At 48.3% G+C, this 18,366-nt stretch overlaps 1 protein-coding gene across 1 annotated transcript in view; it reads left to right on the top strand.

Moving 5' to 3' along the window:
- The window catches only part of WRN (WRN RecQ like helicase), a 187,958-nt gene that overhangs the window by 19,195 nt on the left and 150,397 nt on the right, over positions 1-18,366 (top strand). Inside the window, 7 exon segments of the mRNA XM_044278366.1 lie at positions 1,132-1,280; positions 2,149-2,298; positions 12,392-12,464; positions 12,550-12,664; positions 13,034-13,331; positions 13,540-13,669; positions 18,140-18,208. Of these exon segments, the coding sequence (XP_044134301.1) occupies positions 1,132-1,280; positions 2,149-2,298; positions 12,392-12,464; positions 12,550-12,664; positions 13,034-13,331; positions 13,540-13,669; positions 18,140-18,208 (984 nt within the window).

Here is an 18,366-nt window from a genome sequence, read left to right as displayed (position 1 = left end):
GGCCTAGGTGCAGCTCAGTTCCACTTATTATGGGGCTGAGCTGCAATACCAAGCACAATTGCTGTCCAGTGGACGACGCTGTGCTTGGTAAGCTGCAGTGCTCACCTGAGTGGCCTCTTCAAACAGCTGATTGAGGGTGGTGCTGAGTGCTAGACCCCCCACCAATCGCATACTGATGACCTATCCTAAGGATAGGTCATCAGTATTAAACAGCCAACCCCTTTAAAAAAAAGTATGACTTAAGCCACAAAAAAGTATGGTAAGTATTCATATGACTACATTGATGGAAAAATGAAATCTAAAAAACCAAAGCATAGATGTTATCACTAGTGTTGAGCGAACTTGTGTTTTCTAGTTTGGCATAAAAGGTTCGGGTTATCTAAGAATTCCGTTATGGATTCCGCTACCACGGACCATAAGTTTGCTCATCCTTAGTTATCACTCGAATCTGACCTTCACCTGACGTAGACCCCAGTAAGTGGACCTTTGTGAGAAGTAGTTGAGATCTGGCATATAGTTTAAGCAGTCCTGTGAGCTAAAAGTTGTAGCATGAACATGTATGATCCCACAGTCCGGGATTCTTAATGAAAAACGTAAAAAAGGTAATTTTTTTTTCAAGAAAACTGCTGTTTTATTGGTGGAATCTAAAATGCAAAAAAAAACATTGGAGATCGACATTAACCTTCTCTCAGCTGAGCACTTTATGGTTGACATCAGCAATGAATTGGTGTAAAACAGTTGACTGTAAAAAGCCTTTCCAAATATCTTATGAAACAAATGCTGTATATTTAGTTCTTACTGTCAGACTCCCGCCGTGGGAAGGGAGAGTCAGTCTGAATTGACTATTGGCTGGTAAACTGGACCTCACGAAGGCTGCATAGAAAAGTATACTACCTATAGTTGTATAGTATTACTGCCTGTGTGAAATGAGTGCACTCTATTCAATCAGTTTTTTGATCCCTGAACAGATGTTATGGCATTGTCCTAGAAAATGTCACACTTTTTCTGGGGTGGATCCATTAAATACAGTAGGGAAAGGGGGTTATGTGAAGTCTATGAAACTTATGTTTCTCAGGATTTCACAAAGGTCTACAATTAGATATAATCTGATAGGATTTACCTGTCTCACAGGTTTTCCTAAGGGTCTGAAGAGGCTGCTTGAAGACATGTCTATAAAGAAGGTTGGAGTTGGTATTGAAGGTGACCAATGGAAGTTAATGAGCGACTGTGATCTGAAGTTAAAAGGATTCATCGAACTTACTGATTTAGCAAACCAAAAGGTATGTAAAATTCTGTATGTTTCCTAATATATTCTAACCCATGAAATGCTGAGGTCATGTTTGTTAAATAGGTAAGTTAGGGCATGTCCTAGTAATATGAAACCACTTTATGGTAGGAATACCCCATTAGGCTGGCCATACATTTGAGATTGCTTATCAGCTGAACTATTTCTTTCAACTCCAGTATAAACATGCATACTCTGCTCAACCGAGCATAAATGTTTTTTTCAGTAGGGACAGTGAAATAAAGCGCTGCCAGACCCCTTTTACAACAGCTTGAATCCGCCATTAAGGAAATGTAGGGAGATCCTATACACTTGAAATTATTGGGTTTGAAACAGTTTTTACCTCTAGACATCTAGTTGGATGTCTAGGTTTAGTGTCCAAAAGAAAAACCAAACACAATGCAACAGCACTCTGAACATATAAACTATACTAATGCTATATTTACTTCATGTATGAATGAGGTACTAAGCAAGTATATTTTGATCCAAAGCATTTGTGCCCATCCACCACTGCAAGGTGACCTTTTTTTTTTTTTTTTTTTTTTTTTTTTTAAGATGGAACCCTACTCTTTCATAACTCCTGTCCTTCTGCCAACATGTCTCAAATGAATGCAGGGAAACTGGGCTCCACCTATACTACACAAATTAAAAACAGCTTGTGGGAAAAATTGGTTTGTTAAGGGTGCACAGCCAAAATGGAGGCAGCACCACCACCAAATGCATACTGCAGAAACATGCATGTTGCAGTGGCTGACCTTCATATTCAGAGCTTTAACATATGCAGTATTTATATAACTTTTTGTGTACACTAATTCTTATGTTGATTTTCGAGATGTCTTAAAATATATCTTTTGTGTGTTTAGCTTCAGTGTAAGGAAAAGTGGAGTTTGAATGGCTTGGTCAAACACCTCTTCAACAAGCAGCTTCTGAAAGATGACTCTGTGCGTTGCAGTGACTGGAACAGATTTCCCCTCAGTGAAGAGCAGAAGCTCTATGCTGCCTCAGATGCATATGTACGTTTGAATGCCACTGAATATTTTCAATGTACTAATAGAGGTATTTTCTACAAATTAAAGGGATATTCCGGTAAAGTAACTTAATTTTTGAAAAACTACATTAAAGCATAACTGTCATATACTTTTTTTTTTTGGATTGTGGTGATTAATATCACCTTGGTGGCCCTATTTCAACTTTTCACTGTGTATTCAATTACCCCTTAATTCCACATTTTTGTTCCATGTACTGCCTACTTTTACCTGTGCTTAAAATAGGGTTGCTAGGCATGGTCCGTCTATCTGTTGAAGGACGGAGGACGCAGAAGCACGCTGCGTGTAAGGTCAGATTACTAACAGCCAGGGACTGTAAGTAAATGATTAAAGCCAGGTCCTCCCCAGCAGCTGATAACCGTGCCTGGGCTGTGTGCACTTCTCTCTGTCCCTGCGCTTGGCAGATGCTTCCTCACTCAGCAGAGCTGGAGAATGCAGAGTCGAAGCAGCGCAGACCAGGGAAGGGAGATCTGCCGTCTGCTCAGTGTATAAATAAAAGCAACGTGGTAAGAGGACCCCCTTGTGCTGCAGGAGATTAACCCTTTAGGGGGGAGGGCTCTGGTTACTGACACTATTGGGGGGCTATTGTTACTGGCTAGTGAGGGCAGGCGGGATTAGCCTCAGGGTGAGGGCAGTGGCGGCCATCTTAACTGAATAGTGAAATTGCAGTTTTATGCAGACTGGTTGCTAAGGGTTGAATCTTATTAAATATGGGGTAAGTCAGTAGTTAGTGATTCTGGAATATCATGTTATTAGTAACTACATATATGAAAATTAAAATTGGGGTCTAAATGTGACAGTTATACTTTAACCACCTCCCGACCGCCTAACGCACGGATGCGTCCGGAAGGTGGTTGATTTACTCCTCCTGGACGCATCCATGCGTCATCTCGCGATAGCCGAGATTTCCTGTGAACGCGCGCACACAGGCGCGCTCGCTCACAGGAACGGAAGGTAAGCGAGTGGATCTCCAGCCTGCCAGCGGCGATCGCTCGCTGGCAGGCTGGAGATGTGATTTTTTTTTTTTAACCCCTAACAGGTATATTAGACGCTGTTTTGATAACTGCGTCTAATATACCTGCTACCTGGTCCTCTGGTGGTCCCTTTTGTTTGGATCGACCACCAGAGGACACAGGCAGCTCAGTAAAGTAGCACCAAACACCACTACACTACACCCCCCCCTGTCACTTATTAACCCTTTATGAACCACTGATCACCCCATATAGACTCCCTGATCACCCCCCTGTAAGGCTCCATTCAGAGGTCCGTATGATTTTTACGGATCCACGGATACATGGATCGGAACCGCAAAACACATACGGACATCTGAATGGAGCCTTACAGGGGGGTGATCAATGACAGGGGGGTGATCACCCATATAGACTCCCTGATCACCCCCCGTCATTGATCACCCCCTGTAAGGCTCCATTCAGACATTTTTTTGGGCCCAAGTTAGCGGAAATTTTTTTTTGTTCTTGTTTTTGTTTTTTCTTACTAAGTCTCATATTCCACTAACTTGTGTCAAAAAATAAAATCTCACATGAACTCACCATACCCCTCACGGAATCCAAATGCGTAAAATTTTTTAGACATTTATATTCCAGACTTCTTCTCACGCTTTAGGGCCCCTAAAATGCCAGGGCAGTATAAATACCCCACATGTGACCCCATTTCGGAAAGAAGACACCCCAAGGTATTCCGTGAGGGGCATATTGAGTCCATGAAAGATTGAAATTTTTGTCCCAAGTTAGCGGAAAGGGAGACTTTGTGAGAAAATACAAAAAAAATCAATTTCCGCTAACTTGTGCCAAAAATAAATAAAAAAATTCTAGGAACTCGCCATGCCCCTCACGGAATACCTTGGGGTGTCTTCTTTCCAAAATGGGGTCACATGTGGGGTATTTATACTGCCCTGGCATGTTAGGGGCCCGAAAGCGTGAGAAGAAGTCTGGGATCCAAATGTCTAAAAATGCCCTCCTAAAAGGAATTTGGGCCGCTTTGCGCATCTAGGCTGCAAAAAAGTGTCACACATGTGGTATCGCCGTACTCGGGAGAAGTTGGGGAATGTGTTTTGGGGTGTCGTTTTACATATACCCATGCTGGGTGAGATAAATATCTTGGTCAAATGCCAACTTTGTATTAAAAAAATGGGAAAAGTTGTCTTTTGCCAAGATATTTCTCTCACCCAGCATGGGTATATGTAAAATGACACCCCAAAACACATTCCCCAACTTCTCCTGAGTACGGTGATACCAGATGTGTGTCACTTTTTTGCAGCCAAGGTGGGCAAAGGGGGACACATTCCAAAGTGCACCTTTCGGATTTCACCGGTCATTTTTCTCGCCCAATTCCTTGGGGGACACAGGAAACCTTGGGTATAGCTCATCTCCATAGGAGGCGTGACACTAAGTAAAAGACTGTTAAGCCCCTCCTCCAGCAGCTATACCCTCAGCCTGGAGAGAGAGACTTCCAGTTTTTTGCTTAGTGTCAAGGAGGCAAGACACTCTCTGCACTGCAGAGCTGTCTTTGCAAAAGATTTTTATTTTTATTTTTCATTTGTTTTTTTCCACAGGGACAACAGAGTCGCAGTAGACCTCTCTGTTTTCCCGGGGTTGAGCTGCGCCAGTGCCGGTTATCCGCCCTGCTGCCTCCCCCACAGAAGAAAAGGAGGACCAGGGCAGCCCATGCTCCCCTGCATCCCGCCAGCACAGGGTCGCCCACCTGCAAGCCCCTCTCCAGCTACTGCCACTTCTGTGCCAGTGGCTGAAGGGGCGTCCCAGCTGGATGGACAAGAGGGTGAAGACGTCGAATGGTGAGGTGGCTGTGCAGCCGTTCCACTCCCCTCCCCCCTCCTCCCTCTCCCCTCCTCCCTCTCCCCTCCTCCCTCTCCCCTCCTCCCTCTCCCCTCCTCCCTCTCTCGTTTCCGTCCCCGGCCCCGTTGGGGTCCTGCTCCTACTGTTTCTGCTGGCCTCCGTTGCCCCGTTGGCTCTCTGTGTGTGTGCTGAACGGCGCTCAAGGGGGAGGGTTACTGCAGGAGCGGCCGAGTACATGCGACCGCTGAGGTCCGCGCGGGACCTCTCCTGTCGGCTCTTGTCCTGCATTCGCCTCCGCTTGCGGCGGAGGACAGGGGAGACGTACGGGGCACACTCTATGGGTTCGGCGGCATGTGAAATTTGAATCGCGCGCGCGAACTGTTTTCAGCGGGGGGCGGAGTTTTTCGTTGCCGCTTTTCCTGTGCCGCTGGGATTCAGTCAAGGGGCGGACGTCCTTTTCTTCCCGCTCCTCACTAGCCCCGCCTCTTCTCGTGCCTGCTTGCTGCTGTGATCGGTCTCACTGCAGGACAGATCATTGTCTCAGGTTGCCGCTGCCGTTTCTTCTGCTGTTGCCGCTGCCGTCTGCTCCCACTGTGACCTGGTAGGACTGTTGACCCTCTCTAACACTGCAGCCCTCTGGCCTGGACGCCATTTTTATATTGCTTCAACCAACATGTTTGACCCCTGTGGGACCTTGGTATCATACCTGCACCGCGTGTAAGGCGCCCCTTCCTCAAGGGCAGTCTGACCCGCATTGCTCGGCTTGCAAAGACCCATTGCAGGGTCCGCCATCTGTTGTGTCACCCCCTGGCCTCTTGGATCCCCCTGACTGGGCTAGATCCCTTTCCCAGGCTGTGGTTAGTCTCACTAGCGTTGTGGGCCGACTTGCAGATGTGTTGCCATTACCGCAGCCGGATGATTCCCCTGCTGGGCCCTCCGGGTCCGCTGTCTTAGCCGACCCGTCTGAGTCTCTCTCTGCAGGCGACACCTCCAGAGCCCATCAACCCCAGAAGCGGCCGAGGGCGGATCACCTGTCATCCTCGGATGCTTCGGTATCCCCCCCAAGGGTGCGCTCTCAGTCGGGTCCTTCCTCATTACAGGATTTGTCCTCTGAAGGAGAGCTAGTCGATTCCGATTGGGATATGGACTCGGCACTGCCTTCAAAGCTGGCTTCTGCCGTGGGCCATCTTATTAACAATATCCGTGATACCTTTAAGATTCACGATGATCCTCCTGATCCTGAAAAAAAACAGTGTTTCCTTTTTTCGCCAAAAACAGGCGTCTGCGGTTTTTCCCCTCCATGCTGACTTTTCGTCAGTGGTTTCTAAGGCCTGGGCCCGTCCTGATGCACGTTTTACCCCGCCAAAAAAGTTGGATGTCTGTTATCCGTTCCCGGCGGATTGCATTACAAGCTGGGCGTCACCTCCTAAGGTCGACCCCCCTGTGGCCCGTTTGTCCAAGAGCACGGCTATTCCCGTTGCAGATGGTTCTTCCTTACAATCCACTGAGGATCGCCGTATAGAGGCCCTTACAAAGGGTATCTTTGCAGCCTCCGGTTCCGCTCTTAGGCCGGTCTTTGCCTCCGCTTGGGCTGGAAAAGCGGTTTCAGAGTGGGCGTCTCAGCTGGATCTGGAGCTTGAATCCGACGTCCCTATTCAAGACCTCCGTGCTCTAGCTCAACTTATCGTTCAGGCCGGCAAATTTGTCTGTGAAGCATCCCTGGATGCGGGGGCTCTCATTGCCCGTTCATCTGCCCTGGCCGTTTCGGCGAGGAGGGAGCTTTGGTTAAAGGTTTGGTCGGCGGACGCCGCGTCTAAGCGGTCTCCTACTAGCCTTCCTTTTACTGGTTCTCGATTGTTCGGGACCCGCTTGGATGAAATCATCTCCGAAGCCACGGGGGGGAAGAGTACACATCTTCCCCAATCCAGGACTAGGAGCGCCACAACCCACCTTTTTCCGCTTCAGGTCTTCTCGTAGGGCTCCCGCACCTCGCACCACTTCAGGTCCACCCACTAACCCTGTCCAGGACAGGCGTAAAAAACCTTTTTTTCGGACCCAGCCCTCCTGGCGCAAGTCACAACCTGCTCGCCCTCCCGCGACCAAGCAGACCCCCGCCTGAAGGTGCGCCCCCACCCACCCGGGTGGGGGGACGTCTCCTCCTGTTCAGGGACTTCTGGCAGGCGCACGTCTCCGACGCCTGGGCCCTCGAGGTTGTGTCTTCCGGGTACAAACTCGAGTTTGCGTCACTCCCCCAGTTCGGTTCTTTCACTCCCGGGTTCCCCAGGATCCCCGAGGGGCGGCCGATTTCTTTACTGCCGTTCACACCCTTCTGGACAAAGGGGTCATCGCCCCGGTTCCTATGGGAGACAGATTCAAGGGGTTCTATTCAAACCTTTTTGTGGTCCCCAAAAAGAAAGGTTCGGTTCGTCCCATTCTGGATCTAAAACGGTTGAACCGTTTCCTTCGTCTTCAGCGATTCCGGATGGAGTCTCTCAGGTCGGTTGTGGCCTCTCTGGAAAAGGGGGAGTTCCTGGCCTCTATCGACATCCAGGACGCCTACCTTCATATTCCAATCGCGCGGTGTCATCAGTGCTTTCTGCGCTTTGCAGTAGGGTCCGACCACTACCAGTTCGTTGCCCTCCCCTTCGGGCTGGCGACGGCCCCTCGTGTTTTCACGAAGGTCCTTGCCCCTGTCCTCGCCTTACTTCGTTCCAGGGGAGTTTTTCTACTTCCATATCTGGACGATCTCCTAATCAAGGCACCTTCTCTGTCGCTGACTTCCACCTGTGTGGATCTCTCGCTACAAACCTTACGCCGGTACGGTTGGATTATCAACCTCCCCAAATCCTCTCTTGTTCCATCCAGGCAATTGGTCTTTCTGGGGATACTGCTGGATACAGATGAAGCGGAGGTTCGGCTTCCGGCGGAGAAGCGCCAGCTCCTTCATCGGTCGGTTCGGAGCCTTCTGTCCCACCGCCACCCTTCCTTCCGGTTCAGCATGCGGGTCTTGGGACAGATGGTGTCCTGCTTCGAAGCGATTCCTTACGCGCAGTATCACTCCCGCACCTTTCAGACGGCCATTCTGTCCGCCTGGGACAAGTCCCAGGAGAGTCTGGATCGGCATTTTCCCCTTTCCCCCCAGGTTCGCTCCTCTCTCCTCTGGTGGCTGCGGACCCCTCTCCAGGGGAAGTCCTTCCTGCGGAAAACTTGGTTGGTGATTACCACCGATGCCAGTCTGCGAGGTTGGGGGGGGGGGGTGTTTCCTCCTCGGTCCGTCCAAGGCACAACTGCCGATCAACGTTCTGGAGCTGAGGGCCATCCTCCTCTCGCTCCGGCATTGGACTTCGCTGCTTCGGGGTCGCCCAGTTCGGGTCCAATCGGACAATGCCACGGCTGTGGCGTACATAAATCATCAGGGGGGCACTCGCAGCGCGGCGGCGATGAGGGAGGTGTCTCTAATCCTTCGCTGGGCGGAAGTTCATGTTCCTGCCCTTTCGGCCATTTACATCCCAGGGGTGGACAATTGGGCGGCGGATTTCCTCAGCCGGACGACGATCGACCCGTGCGAGTGGTCTCTGCACCCCGACGTCTTTGAGTCTCTTTGTCTCCGTTGGGGTCGTCCGGACGTGGATCTCATGGCCTCCAGATTCAACCACAAACTTCCCACCTACATGGCCAGGGATCCGGACGCTTACGGCGCGGACGCGCTCGTCCTCCCCTGGACGGAGTTTTCGCTCCTCTACGTGTTTCCGCCCCTGCCTCTTCTTCCACGGGTCCTTCGGAAGACCGCGGCGGAGGGCACGCCAGCGATCCTGGTAGCCCCGGACTGGCCTCGTCGTCCTTGGTACGCCGACCTTATGTTGCTCCTGGCAGACGCTCCCTTGCCTCTGCCTCTCAGAGAAGACCTCCTCTCTCAGGGGCCGATCTTCCACCAACATTTAAGGTCGCTACGTTTAGCGGCGTGGCTATTGAAACCGCGGTCCTGACGCGGCGGGGGTTTTCTGCTGACGTGGTCCGTACCATGATTCGTGCGCGTAAACCGGCATCGTCCAGGATTTATTACCGCACCTGGCGGGCCTATTTAACTTTCTGCGAGTCCTTGGGGATTCCTCCTCTTCGTTTTTCTCTCCCCACGATTTTATCCTTTTTGCAGTCTGGTCTGGATCTGGGCTTGGGTCTCAGTACCCTGAAGGGTCAGATCTCGGCACTTTCGGTCCTTTTTCAGCGCCCTCTGGCTCCGCTCGGTCCAGTTAAGACCTTTCTTCAGGGGGTTGCTCACTGTGCTCCCCCGTATCGCCCTTCCGTTCCTTCTTGGGATCTTAACGTTGTACTGACGGCTCTCCAATCTTCCCCTTTCGAGCCTCTGCGCAGGGTTTCCCCTCGCTTGTTGTCTTGCAAAGTTTTCTTCCTCGTCGCCATCACGTCTCTTCGGCGTGTGTCTGAGTTGGCGGCACTTTCTTGCGTGGAGCCCTTCTTGGTTTTTCTCCAGGACAAGGTGGTTCTTCGCCCAGTTCCAGATTTTCTTCCGAAGGTGGTGTCCGCCTTTCACCTGAATGAAGATATTGTCCTTCCTTCTCTGTGCCCGTCCCCGTCTCATCCTCGGGAACGGGATCTTCACCGTCTGGATGTTGTTCGGGCTCTGAGGATCTACCTGGATGTGACCAGACCCTTTCGACGCTCGGATTCTCTGTTTGTGGTTCCGGAGGGTCCGCGCAGGGGGCTGGCGGCGTCTAAGGTGGTTGTTGCCCGCTTCCTCAAGATGGCCATCATTGAGGCTTACCGTGCTAGGGGCAGGGAACCGCCCTTTGGTGTTACCGCTCATTCTACCAGAGCGGTCGGGGCTTCCTGGGCTCAGCGTAATCGTGCTTCGGCTGAACAGTTGTGCAAGGCGGCCACCTGGTCTTCTTTGCACACGTTCACCAAGTTCTACAGGGTGAACACTTATGCATCGGCGGATGCTGCTTTGGGCCACCTGGTCTTGCAGGCGGCGGTGCCTTAATGCCTATGGTGCTTTCATTCGCCTTGGATTGTGGTCCCTCCCTATTTGTGGACTGCTTTTGAACGTCCCAAGGTTTCCTGTGTCCCCCAAGGAATTGGGCGAGAAAACGAGATTTTTGTATAACTTACCAGTAAAATCTCTTTCTCGCTATTCCTTGGGGGACACAGCACCCACCCATTGTTTTGGTTGCCCTGACGGGTGTTTTTGACTTGTTGGTGTTGCTTTGGTTACTCCTTGCCTTTTGTCTTTCACTACTTGGGCACATAACTGGAAGTCTCTCTCTCCAGGCTGAGGGTATAGCTGCTGGAGGAGGGGCTTAACAGTCTTTTACTTAGTGTCACGCCTCCTATGGAGATGAGCTATACCCAAGGTTTCCTGTGTCCCCCAAGGAATAGCGAGAAAGAGATTTTACTGGTAAGTTATACAAAAATCTCGTTTTTACAGATTTTGATTGCAAACTACTTCTCGCACATATGGGCCCCTAAATTGCCAGGGCAGTATAACTACGCCACAAGTGACCCCATTTTGGAAAGAAGACACCCCAAGGTATTCCGTGAGGGGCATGGCGAGTTACTAGAATTTTTTATTTTTTGTCGCAAGTTAGTGGAATATGAGACTTTGTAAGAAAAAAAAAAAAAATCATCATTTTCCGCTAACTTGTGACAAAAAAGAAAAAGTTCTATGAACTCACTATGCCCATCAGTGAATACCTTAGGGTGTCTACTTTCCGAAATGGGGTCATTTGTGGGGTTTTTCTACTGTCTGGGCATTGTAGAACCTCAGCAAACATGACAGGTGCTCAGAAAGTCAGAGCTGCTTCAAAAAGCGGAAATTCACATTTTTGTACCATAGTTTGTAAACGCTATAACTTTTACCCAAACCATTTTTCATTTTTTTTGCCCAAACATTTTTTTTTTTTATCAAAGACATGTAGAACAATAAATTTAGCGAAAAAATGTATATATGGATGTCGTTTTTTTTGCAAAATTTTACAGCTGAAAGTGAAAAATGTCATTTTTTTGGCAAAAAAATCGTTACATTTCGATTAATAACAAAAAAAGAAAAAATGTCAGCAGCAATGAAATACCACCAAATGAAAGCTCTATTAGTGAGAAGAAAAGGAGGTAAAATTCATTTGGGTGGTAAGTTGCATGACTGAGCAATAAACGGTGAAAGTAGTGTAGTGCAGAAGTGTAAAAAGTGGCCTGGTCATTAAGGGGGTTTCAGCTAGCGGGGTTAAAGTGGACCTTTCACCAAAAAAATAAAAATTAAACTAAAGACATAGCGTTACTTACATGCCCCCGGTATTGCTTCATCATTAATTCATTTTTCTTTCTGTGCCCCCGTTTGTCCGCGCTGCCCCCCGGAATATTTCCCGCCTTGTATGCTAATGAGCTTGGCTCAACTGGGCTGGCGTTAAAAGTTCTCCTGGGCGTGCCATCATTCTTCTCCCTGGCACGGAGCGCATCCAATCAGCGCGCTCCGCTCTTAGCCAGGGAGAAAACGTTCCAGTTCTCGCGAGATTCTCGAGAACTGGAGCGATTTCATCTATCCGGAGCCGGAGAATCTCGCGAGAACTGGAACATCTTCTCCCTGGCTAAGAGCGGAGTGCGCTGATTGAAACGCCCGCCAGTTGAGCCGAATGGCTTATTAGCATAAAAGGCGGGAAATATTCTGGGGGGCAGCGCGGACAAACAGGGGCACAGAAAGAAAAATGAATTCATGATTAAGCAATACCGGGGGCATGTAAGTAACGCTATGTCTTTTAGTTAAATATATTATTATTTTTTGGTGAAAGGTCCTATTTAAGGCTGCAAGCTGTGACCCAACCAGAACCCATACCGATACATTTAACCAGAGTTTCAATTTACCTTGTCATTTTATACCTCCTCCTGCAGATTCTGTCTCCTTCATCCCCCAGATTAGCCTTTAGTCATTAGTCTTAAGCTCCTTGATTGTTCCCCCTTCATCTGGGCCTATGTGTGGCTGACCTGGCTGCACAAGCAGTATGTCTGTCCCTAATATATAACAATATTAACCCTGAGCTACCCTGACCCCTTTATGAGGTGACTTCAAATAGTTTTTATTAGTTATACATTATTTCTTTTAATATTGTCAGGGTCTCCAAATTGGAGTTTTTACTGTGCTGAAAGAGGGATCACTGTAAACTGCAGAAGAAGAATGATTATCATCTAGTGCATCTCCAAAAGTAGATCTGATCATTTAGTCTTCATACTGTATTTTGCAGGCTGGACTTCTGATTTACCAAAAGTTGGAGAGCTTGGATGAAAAGGAGAAACTTGTTTTATCTATCCCCACAGGTATATTTTATACTACAATGTTGTATTATTTATACTACGATGATGTATTATATATTTCAGTTGACGTGGGCTATTTGTTTCATAGGATTGAGTTCTGGATCATGTGAAGTGAAAAACAAGTTGAACAGTCTGTCACAGGAGCTCCTAGTTCTGGTGGATCAGGTCCCTGGTAATTTTGAGGACTCTAGAGAAGCAGAAAGGTAATAATATCTGATCTGTGGTGACGCTGAAGTGTCTGCTCCTTGTAGAAAGAAGTTGAAGTGTAGTGTCACAGGAAAACAAGCCTCCATGACAAATTTGTTTTTAAGAAAAATCCAAATAACTGGTAATTTCCAGGATATACAAAATCTGTATGGCCATGAAATTTTAAAAGAATAGATCTTTAAATTGTTCCGTTTTAACCAATGGCCTGCTGTCGTTCTCTGGTACATTATCCATGATGACACAGTGATATGACTGCATGACGTGGCCCAATGCAGCCCTCTGTCAGGGGGAAACAGCACCAGTTTATTTGATTAAAACATTTCTAGAGCAGGCAGACTTGTATTTCTGCTTATTTTATTTTACAGAGCTGTACATATTCTCGATAAGCTTTCTTCGGGCCTGGAAGATTTAAGAAACATTCTAGTGTCTTCCAAAGAACAGGAAAATGGCACAGAAGGTGAACATTTGTCGCAGGATGAGACCAATTCAGCAAGCATGGAAGACTGCCATGCTCAGAGGAAAAGCAGCAAGCGTACTGAGGGCATGGTTACTGTACCTAAAGATACTTTACATCAACCATTACACTCGAAGCAAGGGTTGACTATAGATGAACTTAACATGATTGTGCAAGAAGAGCATGAAGACCCGATAATGTTTGATGAGGTAGGAAGTGAATTTTTTAAATGCATTTATTACGCTTTTATTCTTTTTTTTTTTTTTTTTTTTATCTAATATTTTTTTCGATTATACATAGAAAGGAAAAACAAACTCCAAATCCCAACCACCTCTCCTGACATCTCTGTTTTAGTAGCTACTTGCATCTGGAGCATCTGTTTTGTTTTTGTTTTTGTTTTTTTACTATTCTTGCTAGAAGTTTATGGATATCGGTACAGATGGTTTTTACCAGCTGGGGGAGTGTCCTGCACTGTCTAACACTATCAAATCAGTGCTGCCAGTGTCAGACTGGACAGGAACACCCCCGCAGCCAGTAACTCCCATCTGTATCTTTAAACATAAACTTCTAGCAGGAAGAATAGTAAAATGGCACAGGAGTGGTGACAGGTCCTTTTTAAACCTCTATAGTCCCAACAGAACAGGAGCACTGTTACATAAAAGTTAAATCCACAGTATATAATGGATAAAAACAAAAGAGATTATACATGCCATATTACAATAAACTGAGCTTTTAACATACCTTTTCATGCACCCAGGTACAATTTCCTCTCCGGTCCTAATTCGTGTGTACCCTGGGAATATTCGCCAACACTCCACAGCATTCTGTCCCTTACAAGATGCTCATGAAGCATCACTCCTCATTCTTACTTTGTATGTTTCAGCATTATAGTAGATGAGTTTGGAAACAAAATACATCCTTCAGACATAAACATTAACATTGCAACGCCAAGAGGGACATGCTGTAAAATTCAGCAAATACAGAAAGTAGTAGATGTCGCAAAAGGTCTGCAGATGATCTAATTTTCAAGCACCTAGCTCCAATCTGTGGCATGTGGGAGTGGCATAAAATTAAGACTGAAAGTAACCTTTTTTTTTAGCCACACAAAACTTCAAAATTGGATTGTGTGGGGTTAATGTGAGATGCTTATAGGTGTTTCCTGGGAATGGAGGCAGAAACCAGGTGTGTGGCCATACAGATGAGTTACAAGTTGGAGTGATTGGGGGAGGGAGGGGGGGGGGGTCTGCTCTGCCAGAAGAGAGAGTGTACAGTCCCAGATTTTCTGTAATTTAGTAAGGGCTCCACATGTCAAGGCCGTAAGCTTTTCTTTTCATTGATAATGATTCTTACCTCTCTTCTCAGAAAAGTCAAGGTTGCTTCCAGGCACAGAGAAATTGCTTTGCCATTAGAAAGAAGAAGAAGAATACAAGCTTTCTCTTAGCCCAGCACCACCCTCCAATACTTTACCAAGTGTGGTCTTCCCAAGGGAAAATTACAGATTATCATTATAGATCAGGGGTGGCCAGCCTGTGGCTCTTGAGCCACATGTGGCTCTTTGCTTCTTCAAGTGAGGCTCCAGCTGTGGTGCCTGGAAGCAGTCAGGCCACCTCACTCTCCACCCCATGCTCAGATCTCTTTTCCTGATCAGGCACTGTTACTACTTTGCAGCTCCAGCTCACTCTTCACTATGTCCTGATGCACACAGTGTGAGAACGTAGTATGTGGAGACACGCACTATGACCTGACGTTGTGCTCATCAGGTCACAGTAGAGAGCATGTCAGACCTGCAGAGTAGCAGGTGCCCGACCGAGCAGGAGCCCAGTGCCTGATCAGGAGAGGGAAGATATTTTTTTCTAAATTATAGAACTGAGCATGGGGGTCTGATCTGAGTATGAGTGGGAAAATCTGAGCATGATGGTTCAGATTTGAGCATGGGGGGCACTTTATTGAAACATGGTTAAAAAATGACTTGAATGGAAGTAAAAAAAAAAAAAAAAATATAATGCCATAAACATGATGAAATGGGAGCGGAGGACAAAAAAGAACGCCACCCTGGGAGGAAAAACACACGGATCAAAAGAGCATGGTACAATGTATGTGGTACAATGTATGTGGTACAATGTATGTGTATGACATGGGAATCAATGCTGAATAGATAGTCTAACCCATGTACAAAATACTGAAGCAATAAAGTACCAGGTGAGATATCTGTCAGCGCATGTCCCCTCAGTGGGTGAAAAAACGGGTATGCAGACAAAGAATAAAGATGGAAATATACTGCAGACCAGAGCAGCAGGAGACAGGGGCTCACCAGAACAGGAACCGTGTGCAAGAAAGACCCAGGGTGGCGCTAGACCCAGGGGGAGATCTGAGCATGGGGGGGGGGGGGATCTGAGCACTGAGGGTCTGACACTGGGAGTCTGATTTGTGTTGCCTGATCCAAGCATTGGGGTTCTAATTTGGAGGTCTTTTGAGGTTTGGGGATCTTATTGTAGGTCCGATTAGGATTGGGGATCTGATTTAGGAGTCTGATCTGAGGTCTGATGAAAAATATATTTCTCGCCCATATTCATTGGGGGACACAGAGACCGTGGGTATAGCTATGTCCTCTAGGAGGCGTTGACACTAGTAAAAGCTGTTAGCTCCTCCCCTGGCAGCTATACCCCCTCCAGCCTGGAGAGAGAGCTTCAGTTTTTTTATTTTAGTTTATTTTTTTCCTTCTTTTTCAGATGGGAAAACAGTGGACGCCTCGCCTCCTTGTTCTCCCGGGGTCGAGTTGCGCCAGTACCGGTCACCCGCACTGCTGCTGCCTCCCCCACAGAAGACAAGGTGGACCAGCCTCGCTCCCCTGCATCTCGCCAGCCAAGGGGTCACCTAGGTCTGCCAAAGAGAAGGCCCTCCCGCCATACCAGACTCCTGCCACTCCGGTGCCAGCTGCTGAGAAGGTGACCCTGCTGGAGAAGGTGACCTTGAGGGTCCACTTAGGAAGGGTGAAGTGAAGAGGATGAGAGAGGTGAGTACACGGGACTAGGTAAGTATCCCTCCCTCCCTCTTGGTGCCAATTGTTCTAGGATTTGGGCACCAGGAAACAGGCACCAGCCTTATTATGGAGCACCAGGATTCCCTCTCACTCCCCGCCTATGCACTCCCTAGGCCTAGCAGGTGCTGGCTATCGCGGGCACTGGGGGAGGCCCTGTGCAGGAACCAGTAATTCCCTTGCGGTCTGGGAGCTGGGGTCAGGTGAGAGCGCTGTCCTCTCAGCCCCAGACCGCTCCAATTCCACAGCCACCAGATTCCACTCTTTCGGGAGCGGGCACATTAGCGCCACTCCGGAAGGGGTTAACCCTCTGGATTTTCCCAATCACTCTCCAGGGTAATTTCCTTGAATAAGCACCGCCTGCGCACTCTAATGGTGGATCTCCGGACTTCCCAATCTCCCTCTGGGGTCGTTTGGTTGATATGCACTGCCCGCGCACTCCAATGGTGGATCTCCGGACTTCCCAATCTCCCTCCGGGGTCGTTTGGTTGATAAAGCACCGCCTGCGCAATCCGGTGAGTGAACGTCTAGAAGTTCCCATTCCACCCCCGGGTAGTTTGGTTGATAACTCCCACCAGCAAGCCTGCGACTGCCATGGACAAGATTCTGAGAGTTAAGACTGCACACAACGGGCCAGAGCAGGATATATTCCTTCTCGGTCACCTCCACACCCCCACCTTTCCTCCCTAGGGTCACACTCAGACGCACCCTCCTCTCCCTGGAGAGGTTTGGTCCGAAGGGGGGAATCAATGGTTTGGTCTCTGCCGTGATTCCGGTGTGATCTTCCAAGATGGCGTCTGAGGTAGACATTACCTCTTTCCTTAGGCAGAGTATTTGCACTACTACTGGATGCAGTACTCCCTTGGATATTACCTCCCTCCATTGGGGTCTAACCGCACTAGAACTGTTTCAGTGCCGGCAGTAGGCGTTCCCTCTTTTGGTAGGTGGCAGAACTGCATTCCCACTGGGGACAGTACTTGCTGCATTGCCACCCTTCATGGTGGAGTACTTGCACTACCACTGAGTGCAGTGCTTGCCGCAAGCATTACCCCATTTTCATCGTCGGGATAATTGCAACATTGCCCCTTCTACAAGTGATCCACTACCGTTGGGAATGAGTACACATCTTGGATGTTGCAGTTCAACTACGCCACGCCTATAGATGCCTTAGCTTCTTGTACAAGTGGAGCGTAGCGAGTAACTATACACACTGGTGCCCTATACTCTTCTTTTAATGGTATTTCGGTGTCGCCAGTGGATACTGTGGCTGTTTCCACGTTGTGTCCTTGTCCGTTTGGGTCATGAATATGACAACCTCTCTCTTGCGTCCCCTATATCCATGGTCCTCCACTGTTCCAATATGTGTCTTCAACAATATGTAGTGCGTACACCATGGCACATAGTATTGTGATTACGTTCCAGCAAGTCGAGTGTTACACTGACTGTATATTCCCTATCCACCATTTGTGATGTGGGAAGTGGTTGTGCTGGCACTCTGGTTTAGTATTGCAGCGTGTTCTCCTCCGCTGATGCAGGTTTTTATGCTGGTACTACCGTTCGCAGACGCTGCAGTGGGGCAATCCCTCAGGTAGTGGTTCTACCCTGACACTGGCTTGGCGGTTGTTCCTGTCCAACGCGCTTCCCAGGTGGAGTATTTTCGGTTAGCTCTCCTTTCCTGGGGCAGTATTGTACCATGGCCTCTACCGGATTCCTCTAGTCTGCCCCTCAGTTTGTGCCGACGGGGCACACTGCGGCTCCTACCGTATGGGGGTCCTGGAGTAGCCATTACATACTCTGGCTCCTTCGTCAGTTGACTAATTCTTCTAACGCTAAATTCGGTGGAGTACGCTGCATGGCAGCCTCCTTGGGCGGAGTATATCATCCGGTGGCTACTTCTGTGTAGTGCCAGTCTCAGATGGGGAATGGGCTTCGCCCTGCCACTTTTTCCTTCAGTTTTTTTCTCTTTCTTCTCTGACTCAGGGTTAACGGCCACTCCGCAAACCTCGGTAGCTCTACGTTACTACTTCCTCTCATCTATGTTGATGCAGGGTATTGGTTCTGTGGTTTTTTCTTCCGAGTCCTTTTCCGGACCGACTGTTGTGCTGCCTGTGATGTTTTTTCCAACTCCTACCCGTTGGTCCTGGGTGTACTACCCGTATCTACAACTACCTCTCTCAAGACTTGACTAGTGACTGCCATGTCAGTCC

Source organism: Bufo gargarizans, chromosome 1, assembly GCF_014858855.1.
Source record: "Bufo gargarizans isolate SCDJY-AF-19 chromosome 1, ASM1485885v1, whole genome shotgun sequence".
NCBI classification, from domain to species: Eukaryota; Metazoa; Chordata; class Amphibia; order Anura; family Bufonidae; genus Bufo; species Bufo gargarizans.
Note: the sequence above shows the minus strand (reverse complement) of the source record. Positions and strands in the feature narration are given on the sequence as shown.